Source organism: Syngnathoides biaculeatus, chromosome 14 (genome assembly GCF_019802595.1).
Source record: "Syngnathoides biaculeatus isolate LvHL_M chromosome 14, ASM1980259v1, whole genome shotgun sequence".
Classification (NCBI taxonomy): Eukaryota; Metazoa; Chordata; class Actinopteri; order Syngnathiformes; family Syngnathidae; genus Syngnathoides; species Syngnathoides biaculeatus.
This window is the reverse complement of record NC_084653.1, coordinates 19,294,223-19,312,395: the sequence shown is the minus strand read 5'-3', so window position 1 is coordinate 19,312,395 and position 18,173 is coordinate 19,294,223. Positions and strand designations below refer to the sequence as shown.

The following is an 18,173-nucleotide window of genomic DNA, read 5'->3' as shown; positions in this document are numbered from 1 at the left end:
CAGAACACAATACGGAACCAGAAAAGAAAACAATGGTGACTGAATCAGAGCTTGTTTCAGAGGTGAAAAAAAGTAAAAGTCTGGATGATTTTTTTTTTTTTTTTTTGCTTGGAGTGTGCTGCTGCTGTTTCTCACAGTGTGGGAGCTAACACTAAACATTAACAAGGCTAATCAATTAATCAATCATCTAATTGTGTGATTGATTTTTCTTGCGCGCTGTAAAGTAGTAAAAAGTCTCACAGTCTTGCCATTTTTTAAAACGCACGTGTCCACTTTATAAAAAGTGTCACTGCACCATATAAAAATATGTCCACTTTAAAGGTCCTTTTCCATCAAAATCTGTTTTTCTTCTACTGCGTACTGCAGGTCAAAGTGAATCTGTTACCTGGTTTAAAGTTTTGACATCTATGCATTTTGTCATTGACTCCAAAAGACGACAAATTACACTATTGTGATTGAATGGAGCCTGCTTTCAAAATGTTCACCTCTCTTTTAGTCCACCCATTTCATACATCCCCTCAGCTTTTGGATTGCAAATACTTTCCAAGCAATCCTATGGTTGGTTAATTGTGCTTTATGGTACGTGGTAAGGTGGGAAAAAAAAACATGCAATTATTATTTTTTTCAACATTAACCCGAGAGAACCCAAGACATCCAAATCCTCTTCTAAAATGTTATGTACGAACTAAATTAATCAATAAGCATCAAAAGAAAACAAAAACATCACATTTGAAAAAATTTACTAATTTACTTCCGGTTTAGATAATGGGTCACATATGCCCCAGTGGGCCCTAACTACTAAGAAATAATGCATCTAATGCAGACACATGTGAGACGTTGGGCTTTAAGGTTTAAAAAAGTAACTGTGACGCATTGTGTTTATACAATGGGCCCTTCATTACACCGGGTCATGCGTGACCCCATGGGCACTCTAGGGTTAAAACATCACACTGCCTTAGAACGCAATTTATGTCCACATTAATACGACTTTTTAAGAGAACATCCCAGTGGAAAAAGCATTACACTGCTGTAGCAAAAAACAACAACTTTATGTCCACCTCATGACACCTTTTCCAACATCACTTACCCAGAGTAAAACCATGTATACCATGGTGCTTTATGGCTTTTTAATTATGTATGTCCAATATTTTTTCAGTATAATAGTCGAATTTCAGCATGTAGAAAATTATGCTCCCTTTCCAACATTTTTTTTCATGATATAACGCTGTCACATGAAAAAAATGTTGACTGTCAACTTTAAAAATGACTTTTAAATGTCTGTGATGTCATTGCCAAAATAACATGAAAAAAGTGCAACAATTAGCTAATCAAGATTTGCTGGTGCTTTGAAGTGTTGTGGTTGTTGAACTTTTCTCTACTACAACTTACTAGCATTTTCCCACTTTCTGGATTGGTACCTAATGATGTGACAGCCCAAACCATCTCTACTCTCGAAGTGAAGTGTGAGCTAACAGAACACTTACAGTCCCTCGCTCTGTTGCCAACATTCTGTGTGTCTTTAACAGGCAGACGAGCGCTACCGGAAAAACATCCAAGGTTCTCCTCAGTCAGTGCAGACCAAACCACAACAACCACCTGTTCCGCCACGGTCCGAGTCCTCCTACCCAAATGGAAACGCTGAGGTCATGCACCGGCCTGTGGAAGCACAGGTAAAAAAAAAAAAAAAAAAGACGCACTAGAAGATTTCGTGTTTCTTGCTAATTTCACTTGACAATATGAAATGTGGTGAGCATGTCTATCATGTAGAGACCTAAAACACTAGGAAGTCTGCTCTTTTGGTTTGAAACAGGCATTTTAGGGACATCAAGAAGCACTGCCCCAAAGACGTTGGCTATTTTGGTTTAAAGTGAGCATTTTAGGGTGTTTTGAGGTCATTTCCAGGGGTCCTTCAATTTTATGGAAAATTTGGCCTCCTTGGCGCACAACATTTGTTGGGTATGTCATGATATTGACCTACAAAAAAGTTTCAAGAAGCCATGCCCGGAAAGACAGGATGTCTGCCGTTTCAGTTTGAAGCGGACATTTGAGATTCACTTTAATAATTTCCAGGGGTCCTTTGGATTTTTGGAAATTCAGGCCTCAAATCGAGTTTCTCTTGAACATAAAATTCAGTAGCTGTATCTATCATGAGTATACCCACAAAAAAATCAGATGCAGAAAGCCAATTCTGGCCCATTTTGGTTCTAGTTCTATGTTTGGCTCTTCGTCATATTGAATGTTATCCTAAATTTCTTTCTTCCAGCTTCTTCTTCTTGGTCTTCTAGATGCTTCTGAATATAAAGTCTCACTCATTCTAACTTGTTGTTAACCACTTTTCTAAACTGACTGTTCTTTTTTCCAACAAGGTCAAAGAACAACTGTCTGGAAGAGTCTGCATGCTCACTCTTCCCCTCAAAATGTTTTTTTTTTTTTTTATGTAAAGGTGCGCGCCATAAAAAGTGGCGGCAACCTGCCTCCACCGCCTGCCACTGCCGTGTGTCGCTCACACTCCTTCAGCGAGCCTCACCATCATCCTCCATCTTCATCATCCCCATCATCATTGTCGTCACACCATGCACACACTGACACACAAGCCCAACCCCAGACTAGACCCCACCAAGCAGTAGCGCCCCCTTCTGCAGAAGTACCACCCAGGGTAAGGACGGGACAGACCTTACATGCATTTACACCCAGAGTGAATTCTTATAGTGAAAAAAGTACTTTAAAACTGTAAAAAAAAACAACAACAAAAAACTGTTCATTTACAATATCTTCCCAATTTCCAGCAGCTGCACTAACCGGCCTGCATTTTCTTGTGCACGCCTTTCCTTGCATTGTGCTTTGAACCTCAAACATAGAGCGTTCCTCCATGTGCACTACAAATATGGCAGCTGGTGGCATATCACTTTAACAATCACCAGTGAGATGTCATGTTGCTTCTATGTGTCTTTACGTGTGTATGACCTGGTGGGTGCTTTCGTCACAAAAAAGGTCCCCGTCAGGACAACGTCCCGCTCGCCAGTGTTGCCGAGGCGAGACTCTCCTCATCGCCATGGCAATGCGCCACACACCGGCCACCCTGTCAACCGCAACGCTGGCAGGTAACAAACTGGTCTTTGTAAAAACTCTCATCTTATATAATAAAAATAAACACAATGACTAGAAATAGATTAATGCATTAATTGAGGATTCTAAATTGCCCATTGCTGTGATTTCGACAGTTGTTTGTTTCCATGTGCCCTGCGATTGGCTGGCAACCAGTTCAGGGTGTATCCCACCTCATACCCAAAGTTAGCTGGGATAGGCTCAAGCACTCCCGCGACCCTTGTGAGAATAAGCGGGAAAGAAAATGGATGGATGTATGTTAATGCATTGCTGCCCTCTGAATGTGATTGCTTGTCCATTATTCACAAGCCTGATTATCACATACTGCAGGAGAGCATCCCCAACCCATCACCATTAAAAAATCCAAATGACGTCTTTAGACTACAATGGCAGTTAAGGTTTTGGACCTTATTGACATCAAAGGCGGTGAAAGAGTTAATAATAATTCCCACCTTAAACATTACAAATAAGTGGAAAAACTACAACTAATCCACAGTCTCCAAGAATGTATGCGAAGTGCAGACAAACACACACACTTTGTATGCACATCATTAATCTGTTAGTTCCGCTCTTCAATTATTTAAAATAACTGCCGACATCCACAATAAAAATCAAGTAGAAATCCTTAAATTGTGCACCTGTGCACTGTGTCCTCGTGCAGTGCGGCCGAGCCCCGGCTGCTGTGGGAGCGAGTGGAGAAGATGCTTCCCAGATCTGCGGGCAGCGCTAGTGGGTCTAGCGGAGGCTCAAGCGGTTCATCTAGCAGCTCGTCCAGCAACTCCAGCTCGCAGGCCAGCTCCGGCGAGCGGTTCAGGCCCCGTTGTGAGTGCGAACAGCATATACGTGATATTCCCACGAACCCACCTCCCAAAAAAAAGTCAACAACTTTTCTTCTTACGCACCCCATTCCTTGGTGCCAGCCTCCTCCAAATCAGAGAGTTCGCCCCTCCACAGGCCAGAGAACGCTGGGAAAACATCAGAGGAGAGGCCAAGGCCGGGCAGACCAGCGGTGAGCAAGGAGCTAGCCTGCTAGCTGACCTAGAGCTAGAGCACATAGAGCAGCACTCTTTCCTTTCCCACGACCAACCAATAAACCCTTCAGAATTTCCCCTACTTGACTCAATTTTTCTCTAACTTTTTTCTTACCTGGTGTGAGCTTCTTGCAATTTTTACCAAGTGTCCACTCCAAGCATTTCTTTCTACCATCTCTACTTCTCTGGATTTTTCGCATGTGATCAAAGATATACATTGCTTGAAATCGACAGTTGCAAATTTTACCATCTTCAATTTGTTAACTTGTTAGAAGCTGGTGCATAGTAAAACCTTCCTGATTTAATTTGACCACGTGTCGACTCCTGGTTAGTTTACAATGTCAACTTTTCACAAATTTTACGCCGTCAACCTCTGGCTTTTTAACATTTTCACATGTAGCCATTTTTACCACAGGAGTTGTAGTGTTTCTTAGTGTTTGGAGTTGCTACATTGTAAAAATTCCTATGAATTCAAAATTCTACACCAGGAATGTTTTACCATGTATTGGAAGTTGACTCGTCTCAAAATATGTACCCTCTCAACTTCTGTGTGTGTTTTTTTTTAATTATTATTTTTAACCAAGTGTCGTCTGTGGGCTACCTTAACCAACTCTCAACTTCCAGCGATAACCCTCACCGCCATCCCACGTCAACTTCTGGCAATTTTCTTCCAAATTCTAGCTTGTTTGTTACCTTCTTTAATCTTTTGGCGATTTTAACCTTTTAACATCCTTTTCACTGATTGGAATAACTCACTAATTTTGGCTCCTGCAGATACGCCTGCGTCGTCTGACTTCTTATTGGCTGGGACGGCTTGGAATAATCCTGCTTCTGTCCAACTGAGTCTGAACTTTGAAACTCATTGGGGTTTTTTTTGGTTTGTTTGTTTTGTTTTTTAATCCAGCAGGACTTGACTGCGTTGGCTAAAGAACTCCGTGCGGTGGACGACATCCGACCACCCAACAAGGTGACTGATTACTCGTCATCCAGCGACGATTCGGATACCACAGACGAGGATGACGACGAGGAGGTGGACCAGGAGGGTGGCGAAGAGTCCACCTCAGGCCCGGAGGACTCCAGAGCTGTGTATGTGCACCACATATTCTCTATTAGGGTGGCCACACTTTTTTTTGGCTTGAAAGCTACTTTTCTAATGACTGACTCATACATTGCTATATTTGCTAAAACATGGTACGTTTCACAACCTCATAAACAAAATTGTCGGTTTTGTTCAGTCCAAATTATTATGGACATTATGAAATCCAGTATAGCACTGATACATCAGTACACACATACACAAGGAAATCTTTGTCCAGTTTTGGCTGATTAATGACATTATGAAACGTATTATGGTACTTGCATAGTATCAACAAAAATGATGCCGCTTTTATTTTCATCCAAAAATTGTATCCCTTTGGATTTATAAGATGATGAAACCTTATAAGCAAAAATGTTTCTTCAATTCTGAATAATTTGTGACCATAAAACCCTGTAGTCATCGACGACAGTGTGTTTCTAATTACAGTCAAACAATGTCAATTTTAGCAATTCTTACCATGTGTCAACTTCAGATGATTTTTATTTTGTTCATTTCCGATTAATTCTGACCTTCTGGAACTGTGGTCGTCTAACCCAACGCATTTCTAGTTTCATTTCCGCTTTCCTTCTGGCCAGGTCGTCCCGGCTGAGTAATGGCGAGACGGAGTCGGTGAAGACGATGATTGTCCACGACGAGGGCGAGAGCGACGTGGGCTCCACGCCGTGCAAAGACAGCACCCTGGTAGTCCGACAGGTAGCCATCCCCAAAAACATTACCTGCTTGCATGTTTGCCATCACCTTGTTTTGTTCGTTTGAGATATATATATATATATATATATATATATATATATATATATATATATATATATCTATATTTGGTCATTCCGCACCTCCCTTGTTCTCCCACTTTTGTTTGCATGGTGTGTTGATTGTCATGCTGTACGTTAAATATGGAATGAGGCTAATGGCACAAAGTCACATCACAACACTAACACAATTATTAACATTGACAGACAGCTTTACCCTTGCAATGTTACGCAATGATTCAAAAATTATTATTCTTGTTCAGTAAGTTTACAGTTTTGTCTAAAAATTGGGATTTTCTGGCAGCACAGTTCTGAGGTTGTAGATTCCAATTTAGGCGCCGGCCTTTATGTTGAAGTTTACATGTTCTGCTTGTCTTTTTGGGTTTTCTCCGGGTTGTCCGGTTTCCTCACACATTGCAAAAACATCCATGATAGGTTAAAAGAAGCCTCTAAATTGTCCATAGATGTGACTGAAAGTGTGTGTGAATGGTTGTTTGTATGTGCCCTGTAATTGGCAGACGGCCAGCTCATAATCGGAATCTTCTTTATTTACAAAGTACGTTGAAAACAAACAAGGAAGTTGTGGGATAGGCCCAATCACATATGTGATCATAGTGAGGATCAGCAGTAGCAGTACGGATGTACTATGGTGGATGTACTAGTATGGATGATGGATGGAATTGGGATTCTTTGGTAATGTTATGTTTGTCTTGTACAATTACGTCTTGTGTAATGTTGTGTTGTTCTCATGCTGTGACTTTTATTCTTGTAAAATTATGACTTTTTTTTAGTTTATATATTTTATATAATTTTAATTACATTTATTCTCGTAAAGTTTTGTCATAGTCGCCAAAATTAAAGTGGGGTGGTGGACATTAATTGCTGTGAAATAGTTTTCATATACAATAAAATACATTAATATATTTGTTTGAATTTCCTCTTTAAATAATTGCTTTCTTGTAAAATTAGAACTTTATCTCATAATGTTCATCATCATGTTGCCTCATAATTTTTTTTTTCATAAGGATAAGAATATTTTCCTGTTTTTCTCCTAAACTTAAGAGTTTATCTCGTAAAATTACATTATTTATATTTTGTTCTAGTTGCATTACACTAACTGTAAAATTTTTACTTTTTATCGTTACTCTTTTTTCTTATATTTTGATATTTCAGCAACGTAATGACTTCAGCATTGTCTTAATTGTCATAAACGTTTTACTCACGATAATTCTTGTAAAATTACAACTTCATTGTCATAAATTTTGTAAAACTAGGACATTTTGTCCTTGTAAAATCACAGCTTTTTTATCCTTGTTTTTCACATTTATTTTCTTGTAAAATGATTTTTTTTTTGTTACTCTTATTCTGGTAAAACGGACTTCTTATGAGTGTGGTTGATAGAAATGAAACTTTTGGGGGGGGGGTAAAGCAACTATCTTGGTATTTGTCTGAAATATTAGGCTTGCGCTTGTAATGCTATCATTTATTTTTACTTTTTTGTGGTTATTTTATGCTCAGAACGAAAACATTTTTTTAAAAATCTAAGCATATTTTTTAAACAGACTTTTTCTGGCATTACTACATTTTTCTTTTTTCGCATAAATTATGGATATTCTTGTAAAGCAGAGGCTGCGACCAGTCGATCACGAAGGTAGTGTTGGTCGATCTAATGACCGCATGACAAAACAGAACCCAAAAAAAAACCAGACGTCAGCCTATCATCCATCCCATCGCTTGATTCTCGTGTGTCCAATACGTTGATCACGCCGTGTTGAATGACTGACAGTTCGACCAATCCTGGCCTTTTCTGATATGCCACTCCGTGTGTGTGAACATAACAGTGGGCTATAGCAAGCTAGCGAGTTGGCGTCCAATGTATGTCTATATTGTTATTATTATTATATATCATGACTTCTCACTAGTGTGGGTCTTACTAATAATTAAGCAAACTATGCTTTGTTTATTTCTTTCTTTTTTTAATTAACCAACTAACTTGGCATTTTGTCCCGCCTGTAGGGTAGCCACCGTAGCATAGCTAACACCTTCCCTCCCCCCGAGCTGCTCCGTAACGCGTGTAGCGGCCAAGTGGTGTACCCCTCTTTCTACTTCCAGAGCGAGCACAAAAAGAGGCCCGCTGGCTCAGCGTCCAGCCCGGGCCTCGCCCAGCATGTCCCAAGCCCCCTTCATCACCACCACCACCAACAACAACACCATCATCATCAGCCACCGCAGGCTGAGCGGAACGGTTTCGCAGGCCGCATCCACCTCCTGCCAGACCTGATCCAGCAGAGCCATCATTCCTCCCCTTCCTCCTCCCCGTCCTCCCCATCCTCTTCCTCCTCTGGTCTGGCCAGCCCCATCTCGTCCCCACAAAGTCCCCTGGACAAGCTGGCCCTCCTCATTGAGGTACGCAACAGTGCGGCGGGTGCGCCCTGGGCTGCTAGTTGTGGTAATAAATAGGATTATGTCTCCGGTCCAAACTAGAGAATACATTATCATTGTCAAAAAACAGCCATAACCTGGGAGGGAAAAATGTGCAATTTTTGATGTAATTATTCACCTGTAATGTTTCATTTTGCAGGGGCACATTTCGAGAGTGTATTTACCAAAAACATTATAGTACTTTATTCTCATCAAATTATGAGAGACTGTTCTCATAATGTTTCACTTTTTTGTGTGGATTACAACTTCACTCATATAATGACAACACTCATACAATTTCTTGCTCAACAAATTGTGGCTTTATTCAGGTGAAATTACGACTTGTAAAAAAATCTAGTTAGCATATAATGAAGTATTTTCTCATAGTGTTACAACAATTTCCTGTAATTTTATGATTTTTATCTCTTGTCTTATTGTTGCAGCTTCGTTATCTGTAATTTTACAATCTTATTCCGGTAAAATTAACCATGTGACAACACTTGTGGTGATATTCCCATGATGAAGGTGTACTTTATAATCTGACTCATGCACGATATCCCTTATAGCCATCAATATGAGACACAGGGGTGAAGATTTCTGGTGAGTTTATATGAACTTTAAGTCTCCAAATTTTGCAACAGTTCACAGAAGAAATAGGATGGGTAATATATCAATCATTTTGTCCAATCCACAATTTTGCTTGCACTTCCTGGAATGAACCATTGTGTTGTAAGCATGTGTACTCATCATGATCATTTTTCTGTTTTCGTTGTTTTAATAAGTTGTCATTTTATTGATTTATTTTGGTCATGTGTGTGTGTGCACCCCCTGCAGAGTCAGTCGAGCAACAACATGCAGAAACACAAGTCTTCATCGTCGTTCACGCCGTTCATCGACCCGCGTCTGCTGCAAGTGTCGCCCTCCGCGGGCAGCGCGCTAAACAACGTCGGTAAGATGGCCCGCGCAGGAACTACATCTTTGAAACTTGAGATCAATTTGTGTGTGTGTAATGGTAAGGTTTTATTAAAAAACTGCCGTAATATTAGGACTTTCTCTAGTTTTTTTCCTTTGTTTTGCTGTGAAATTGTTTTGACCATACAGTTTTTGTATTTGATTTTTTTTTTTCCCCATAAAATTACAAATGGTTTTATTTTTTCCCAATTGTTACGTTTTTCTCAATCTTTTCTTATCTTAAAATTCTGATTTTTTTATGTAATGGTCACATATCACCAGATAGTCTCAAAAAATTATTATAAAGTTTTTGTTTTGTCATCATTGCATAGTTTCCCGGGAAAGAAAAACAAATATTACTAAATTTGGACTTTTTCTCACAATATTGTGTTTTTCTTGTAAAACTACCAATTTTCCTCAGAAAATTACAACTTTATCTTAAAATTAAGTCTTTCTCTCTGTAAGGTTATGTGTTTTCCAAAATACTATCGTTAACTGGTATAAACATTTTTTTACTTTTTTTTTTTTTTTTTTTTCAGAAATTGTCATTAAAGTTGGACATTGTTCTCGTTTTTCTCACCTTTTTTCGGGAGATAGGCGGACTTTTTTGATAATGCTATATTTTCTTTCTTTTTTATATGATCATGAAATTTGACTTTTTAGCAAAAAAAGTCTTGTAGGATTAATGGTTTAATTTTCAACTTTTTTTCCTTTATTCTGATGGAATTTTGACTGCTTTTAATTTTTAAAATTCTATCAATCTGTTTTTGGGGGGTTTTATTTTTTGGGTTTGTTTATGTAAGGCTACGGCAACGACGCTCGTCTGGCGGAGGCCTTGAGGGCGGACCCGTCCCGCAAAGGTTCCGTAGTCAACGTCAACCCGGTCAACACACGTCCGCAGAGTGATACGCCGGAGATCCGCAAGTACAAGAAGAGGTTCAACTCGGAAATCTTATGTGCAGCACTCTGGGGTAAGAGGGATTGTACTACAGTATTATGCTTCGAAACCATTAGCTGTCATAATACTAAGAGAAAAGTTTGCATTTTGGACAAAATAGATGTCACACAAACACTATAATCATACTGTATATTTACAGACTTTATGCCATTTGATCAGTGAGATCGGGACCGCCCAATCATGAGCATTTAACCTGATTGTTTGTTCGGCTTTACTGTCATAATATGCACTGTGGACCAATGATGTTATTGATCAGCTTTGCAAAAGTCATATTTATTCTGTGTCGACAGGACTCCTTTTACTTCTTGTCCTTTTGTGACAGGCGTAAACTTGTTGGTGGGCACCGAGAGTGGCCTGATGCTTTTGGACCGCAGCGGTCAGGGCAAAGTTTACCCGCTCATCAACCGAAGACGTTTCCAGCAAATGGATGTGTTGGAGGGACTAAATGTCCTCGTCACTATATCAGGTACACGAATCCACACGTTCACACGCACAAACTTATGGATGCGTATTATAATTGAATTACGATAATGTCTCATTTATAATATGCTCTTCATCGAGCTGGGCCATGGGCTATTTGGTATCAGGCCGTGTTTTTCCATCGCTGATTAACCTCCAATTGGGAGATGCCCCACAAATGAGAGAGAAAAATCTTTATTAACTAAATACTTACAATAATTATTATTGTTATTATCATACTAATTCTAATGTTGGCAGCACAGTGGACAGTTGCACAGTTCTGAGGTCCAGGGTTCAATCCCGCCTCCGCCTATGTAGAGTTTGCATGTCCTCCTCGTGCCTGCGTGGGTTTTCTCCAGGCACTCCAGTTTCCTTCCACACTCCAAAAACATGCAACATTAGTTGGACACTCTAAATTGCCCCCAGGTGTGATTGTGAGTGTGGCTGTCTCGATGTGCACTACGATTGGCTGGCAACCAGTTCAGGGTGTACCCCGCCTCCTTCCCGTTGACAGCTGGCATAGGCTTCAGGATAAGCGGCTAAGAAAATAGATGGATGGATTATAATGTTAGGCTTTTCACAATGTTTTAAGATTTTTTTTTTTCGCTCCCAAAACCTTTTTCACATTAATTTCTGTTTTCATATTAAAGTTCTCACTTTCTCTCTCTTTAGTGTACAAACGTCAACATATACATACATAGTTGGACACAAACGTAAATGGGATCGTTTTTTTGTTTTTTGTTTTGTTTTCAAGTCCCCATACATTGACAGACTTTGAGTGCAGCTAGCGTGACAACACACAGGTTAGGAGTCAAAGGATGTTGGGTAAATTTTGTCTGGTGGTGATGGCGACAACGTGTAACGTGTTGTTTCCAGCGTTGAAGGAACCAAAATTGTTTGTGGTAGAAAAGTGCAGACGTCAAGGAAGCTTTCATCAGTGTCCACAGAGGGTGGCTCGCACACACCACATGTTGTTGTAACGCATGTGCTAGAGCATGTCAGTGGCCACATTTTGTCGTAATGCGACCTGAGCTGCAGCTGTTCTCAGCGTGTTGGTCCTGGGTGACAGACATGTCTTTTTCCATGCTCTATTATTTTCAAGGATTCAAGGAATGGAATTTTCAGACCAACACACATGCACATGATCTGTCTTAAAATGTGATACCCAAGGTCCCAGATTACCCCGTTAAATCAAAAAGAACTACATTAAAACAAGATGAGCGCAAGGGTTTGGATGCAGCGACAATACAAATTGCACATTTTATTATACACTATTTGCTACTTCATTCAGAACTGCATTTCATCAGCTTCAACTCCAAAATTGTCTTTACAACGATCCCCGAAATGATGCTTACACCACCAGGTAAAAAGAACAAGCTGCGTGTTTACTACTTGTCGTGGCTGCGGAACAAGATTCTGCACAACGACCCTGAGGTGGAAAAGAAACAAGGTTGGACCACTGTGGGCGAGCTGGAAGGTTGTGTCCACTACAAAGTGGGTAAGTCCCAGACGCCTCACCAAAGTCTGATTTCCACCTGGCGTTACCCTTTTCTGCGCCTCTATTTGAGTCTTACTTTGAACTCTGACCTGCAGTCAAATATGAGAGGATCAAGTTCTTGGTTCTTGCCTTGAAGAACTCAGTGGAGGTCTACGCGTGGGCGCCTAAACCGTACCACAAGTTCATGGCCTTCAAGGTGAGGAGTTGGTCCTGAACCGACTAAATTCAGAATGAGTGTTATGTGGTATTAATGGACACCTCATGGCTTGAACAGATGGCTAGGAAAAAAATGTTTTTTAAAATGCTGACTTTTTTCAATATTTTTTTCACCCAAGATTCAAACTTCTCTCATAATTTTTTTTTGTGCTTTTTTTTCTCATATTATGATTTACATTTTGTCAAATTAGACTTGCAACTGTTTTCCAAAATTATGACTTCTCTTAAATTTTCTCCTAAGGTTTCAGCTTTTCTCATAGACTGATATACTTCTACCCTTTTAGTCTTTACGTCTTAAGATTTCTTAAACAATTCCTAGTAGTCTCAATTTACCCCTTTTAAAGTTTCACCACCTTATATTGCTTATAATTGAAATTTTGGGGCGGCACGTTGAGCAATTGGTTAGAGCATTGGCATCACAGTTCTCGGGACACAGGTTGAAATCCAGCCTCACCTGTGTGGTGTTTGCATTTTTTCCGTGCCTGCGTATTTTTCTGTCCACTCAGCTTTCCTCCCACATCCCAAAAACATGCATGGTAGGTTAACTGGAGATTTTTAGTTATCCAAAAGTTTCAATGTGAGTGCAAAGGGTTGTTTGTTTGTTTGTTTCTACGTCCCCTGCGATTGGCTGGCAACCAGTTCAGGGTGTAACCAGCCTCTCCCCAAAGATACTGTAGCTGGGATACACTTCAGCACACCCTTCACTCTAGTGAGGATAAGCGGTACAGAAAATGAATCATTCATTCATCTTCTGTTGCGCTTATCGTCACAAGGGCCGCGGGAGTGCTGGAGCATATCCCAGGAATCTTCCGGCAGGAAGCAGAGTACGCCCTCAACTGGTTGCCAGCCAATCATAGGGCACATAGAAACAAACAACCACTCACACTCACAATCACACCTGGGGGCAATTTAGAGTCTCCAATGAATGCATGTTTGTGTAATGTGGGAGGAAACTGGAGGGTCATGAACCCAGCTGTACAAGACTTGCTAACATGATTACCGTAATTTCCGTCCTATAAGCCGCGACTTTTTTCACACACTTTCAGCCCTGCGGTTTATGCGGTGATGCGGCTAATTTGTGCATTTTTTATAACGGCCGCAAGGTGGCACTCTTGCAGAAAAGGTAAGACGGAGACTGGTGGAATACATGTGCCGAGGAAGTGACTTTTACCGGTCCGGAACTGTCAGCGCTGCACTATTTTAAAAGTAGCCTTCCTTGCATTTGTGCTCGGTGGCATCAAGTGGAAACGTGTTTGTTTTTGTCAACTGCAGTCTTTCGGCGAGCTGGTTCACAAGCCCCTGCTTGTAGACTTGACTGTGGAGGAAGGCCAGAGGTTGAAGGTGATCTACGGCTCGTGCTCGGGCTTCCACGCCGTGGACGTGGACTCCGGGGCGGTCTACGACATCTACCTGCCAACCCATGTAAGACGGCAAAATTCCTTTTTAGTTTATTGATGAATGAGTCAGCTGATCCATGTGATTCTGTCTGGGCAGATCCAAACGCACATCCAGTCCCATGCCATCATTATCCTGCCCAACACGGACGGCATCGAGCTGCTGGTTTGCTATGAGGACGAGGGAGTCTACGTCAACACTTACGGACGCATCACCAAGGACGTGGTGCTCCAGTGGGGGGAGATGCCCACGTCTGTCGGTGAGACCGCTAAAACGCTAACTCGAAAGAGTCTCAAAATACTCGCCAAGAACTCCTATTAAAAATCTTTTTTTCTTAAAAGCTGTGAATTTCCTTTTCAATTAATTGGTAATAGATTTCTCGCAATTGAAGTAGGACTGTTTTCCAAAATTACTTCCCTCTTAAATTTATGCAAAAAATGTATTTAATAATTCTAATATATAAATAAATATATATTATATAAACATAATGATAATCCAATTATTTATTTATTTATTTATCTGATTTTTTTTTTTTTTTTTTTTTTTTTTTTTTTGCCAAAATGTTTTTCTCTGTTACATTTTTTCCACCCTGTATTGTTAATATATTAGTTTACTGAAATCATTTTTGAATAGAACCTAAAATTTTACCAAGACAAGAAAATTCAATTTGGTATTACCTCCCAGTCTGTACTCTGTTAGTTGCATTTTCTTGCCTGGGTCAAAATATCTATATACAATGTTAGTATTGTCATTGCTCACTTGTTCAATTATTGACGGCTTTTTAAGATATTTACCTATGAATTTTTCCAACTTAAAAGTAAACACCTTCTGATAGTCCATAAACCTTGCCATTTTCCATGTTTGGCTGTTCATATTGATTTTGTGTTTTTTGCAGCCTACATCCGCTCCAACCAAATCATGGGCTGGGGCGAGAAGGCCATCGAGATCCGGTCAGTGGAGACGGGCCACCTGGATGGCGTCTTCATGCACAAGAGAGCCCAGCGACTCAAGTTCCTGTGCGAGAGGAATGACAAGGTGAGATCGCCAACGTGAAATCCTTAAACCACGTAGCTTGGTTTAAGTCCTGTCCCGGTATGAGGGTCACAAAGCTCAAGCAGACCACTGCCCCCACATCAAACTAGCGCCACCAGGGTTGGCAGGAGGCACAACCTTTTGACGGGATACTGCCAAATACCAAAATCAGGTGTTACGTTCCCATCCTCCTACTCCCATGTGAAACCAGCCACCAAGTTATAGTTTACAAGGTTTTATTACAACTTCAGAGGGAGAAATATGCCAACACAATAAACAAGACAAAGCTAAACAACCCTAACTGCCTACTCACAAAACAAAATACACACGCTTACCTCACTCCTAACCAATGTTCCTTCTCATTTTTATACGTGTCTGAGCAAACACACGAAGGCCGTGAGCGCTCCTTTCGACCACTGTGTCAAGTGGTCAATCAGTGTCATCCATTGAAGTCACATAGCTCGTTAAAAACTTCAGATTACATTCCCATCAGAACATTTTGATTTTTTGCTAACTTACACTGAAAATATCAACAAAGAAAAAAATACATTACAATACAAATAAATACCAAACCAACTGTTAAGTATAAATTTGAAATATCGCTTCCAACTTGGTTTCATATTTTTTTAACCCACAATGTTAACCCCTGTTTGTTTTTCTTGGTGTAAAACTGAATTATTGCTTGCAGAATATCTTTCACAATGCATGTTCAAAGCTGAATGATGGTCCCAAACAGTTTTAGGGTTAATGTTATGTTGCCTCCTATATTTAAAATACAGAATTAGCTTTATGGGCAATTTATCGTCTGTGCTTTCATCCTCGATCAGGCTGTGCCAAGGTGGAATTTTAACATTATACACCATCTCATCCTGCACTTTCTACTTTGGCTTCAGACCCTTTTGACCTTTTTTACTCAAAAAAGAGAAAATCTCGTCCAGTTTCACCACTTTTCTTCTATTATTCACATACCCGGTGTTAGTAATTCTGAGTGTACCCCTGTAAAACGGAGGTGGGCGGTGTCAGGTAAACTAGGAAGCACAGTGTGTGGCCCGGTGTGGCCGAACAACAGCTCTTTGTCAGAGGCAGTGTACTGCCGTGTTTGGAAGAAAAAAAAAAAAAACACGTCAGGCTGTAGTTCACTGCGCTGAGAATGTGCGACCAGTTCGCAAATGCGCAGTTGCACAGCTTAGAGGGAACGTTGCCCACTCCCCCAAGCACATGGGACTAGAATTGGAGCCACAAACACACCCTCAAACCTGGGACTAGTTTTGCCTTGAAAAGTGTTACGTCTCAATAAGTTTGTGTGTTTGTGTCCTTTTAGGTTTTCTTTGCGTCTGTGCGGTCCGGAGGGTCCAGTCAGGTCTACTTCATGACGCTGGGTCGAAGCAACCTGCTCAGCTGGTAGACGTCTTCCTCTTCTTTTTTTTTTTTTTTTTTTTTTTTTTTGTCCACTTCCTCTTCCTTCTGCTCCGCTGCCTAGCCCTCGCTAACACTGGATCTCAGAAGCCCACCACTTGGACAACCGCAATTCCACCGGACCCGCGGACCAGGACTCCACGTACCCTTCCGCGACAGGAGGAAGGAGTCAAATGTGAATTCCCGAAGGAAATCCCTGAAAAATTTCCTGGTGCTCGTCATCTTCGTCCTCGTGGTTTCTCCCGGACTTTGAACGTCTTCTAACTGTCGGAAAAGTTTTAACCAGTCCGTAATTGTTTGTCAGTGCTCTTGTATGACCGGGATGATGGAAGATGATGATGATGATGATGATGATGATGAAGTTGAAGTGTGTTGTCATGGAGATACGTAAAGTGAATGAGGCCTCTCTTCAGGCAGAAAGGACAAACAAGGACAAACAAGATGGATTCCAGTCATATTTTTTTCTTAATCCTCCCACACGAGCGTGAATATTTGTCTTACCTTCTTTTTTGTTTTTATTATTATTATTATTAATATTAATATGATTATTTTCCAATGCACATCCAAACCTTACCCCACCGTCTTGCTTGCTTCCACCCACAGAGGGCGACGTGCTGTCTGCACAGAATGTGTGCTTACCAAAAAAAAAAAAAAAAAAAGTCAATAAAGTTGTGTATGTACAAAAAATATATACATACAATAATAGTGCGCTGCGGATATACAAAATATTGATTTATTGATGAGGGAGTGTCTGTGTGTTTGTGACACATAAGATGATGTCATGTTCTGGACCACGAATGGGGAAGGGGAAAAAAATCCCTGTTACCATGACAACTATCACGTAAAATGTTGGATCCACGACAAATCAGCAAATGTGCTACAAGTCGGCTAACTTTGATAGCACCCATGTACTTTTGGCCAAAGTACATGGGTGCAGACGCGCAAACAAATCTGGTTAAGTTTAGGATTTTGCATAAGTACGACATACGTACTGTATATTCTCTTAGTTTTGTTGCCATAGTTACATGCACATGCACACCGCAGATCAAGAAGGTACCGCCAATAGATTCTTGACACACATATAGATGCGTTTGGGGCCACAGTTGCCATAGCAACAATAATGTCACAGCAAACATTCTGACGGCAGGACATTTAGAAGATATTTTTTGGGGGGGGAAATTCACTGGATTCTTGTTAAGATGGCAACCATAGAAGAGTGACAGACACACCCCACAGGGCTCACATACACGGATGCCATTTTGGGATTGTGACATTAGTTAACATGGCGACAATGACGAGGTTGTCATAGCAACACTGGATGCTGAAGAAGCTGGAGTCCGGTTATAAAGACAGGAAGTGGTCCTTGGACTCCTGTTATCTTTGCAATCACAGGGCACACATAAACAAGTAACTGGTCGGTCGCACTCACATTCGCACAAATTTGGAGACTTCAGTCAACCGTTTTTGAGATGTGAGAGGAAACCGGGAGTGCCTGGTGAAAATCCACCCATGGATGGGGAGAACATGCAAGGTGGGGCCTGGATTTGAACCGCGGTCCTCAGAAGTGCACGTCGGTCCGTGCTAACCAGTATTTCACCGTGTCGCCTTCACTTGGAAATCCTCCGAAAAATGAATTGTGGATGACCGAAAAGCTCATTTGCACAGGAACAAGTCCTTTTGCCACGTCTCAGTTGCTCGTTAGTTCGCAACCGCTGCTCTTCAAACATCAGTTTTCTACATGCAGACAAGAACCGTATTGATTTTGAACCTCACAGAAAACTTCATTTGCATGGGTTGTCGGCTTAGCACAGGAACAAGGTTCGGCCTGCCGCAGTTTTCTGCCATG

The 18,173-nt window shown here is 40.8% G+C and overlaps 1 protein-coding gene across 5 annotated transcripts in view; it reads left to right on the top strand.

The window, feature by feature from the left end:
• The window catches only part of map4k4 (mitogen-activated protein kinase kinase kinase kinase 4), a 55,480-nt gene extending 38,477 nt beyond the window's left edge, over positions 1–17,003 (top strand). Inside the window, exons 15-32 of one of the 5 annotated variants that reach the window (XM_061840906.1) lie at positions 1,527–1,670; positions 2,444–2,656; positions 2,992–3,101; positions 3,767–3,927; positions 4,026–4,114; positions 5,041–5,222; positions 5,811–5,928; positions 8,094–8,387; positions 9,237–9,351; positions 10,157–10,324; positions 10,634–10,777; positions 12,134–12,268; positions 12,364–12,464; positions 13,757–13,906; positions 13,979–14,138; positions 14,775–14,914; positions 16,233–16,312; positions 16,392–17,003. In XM_061840906.1, coding sequence (XP_061696890.1) covers positions 1,527–1,670; positions 2,444–2,656; positions 2,992–3,101; positions 3,767–3,927; positions 4,026–4,114; positions 5,041–5,222; positions 5,811–5,928; positions 8,094–8,387; positions 9,237–9,351; positions 10,157–10,324; positions 10,634–10,777; positions 12,134–12,268; positions 12,364–12,464; positions 13,757–13,906; positions 13,979–14,138; positions 14,775–14,914; positions 16,233–16,312; positions 16,392–16,401 — 2,514 coding nt within the window. In that variant the 3' untranslated portion in view covers positions 16,402–17,003. Of the gene's footprint in view, positions 1–1,526; positions 1,671–2,443; positions 2,657–2,991; positions 3,102–3,766; positions 3,928–4,025; positions 4,115–5,040; positions 5,223–5,810; positions 5,929–8,093; positions 8,388–9,236; positions 9,352–10,156; positions 10,325–10,633; positions 10,778–12,133; positions 12,269–12,363; positions 12,465–13,756; positions 13,907–13,978; positions 14,139–14,774; positions 14,915–16,232; positions 16,317–16,391 lie in introns of those variants that run through there. The other 4 variants (XM_061840909.1, XM_061840908.1, XM_061840907.1 and 1 more) reach the window with 4 other exon arrangements.
• The last annotated feature ends 1,170 nt before the right edge of the window (positions 17,004–18,173 follow it).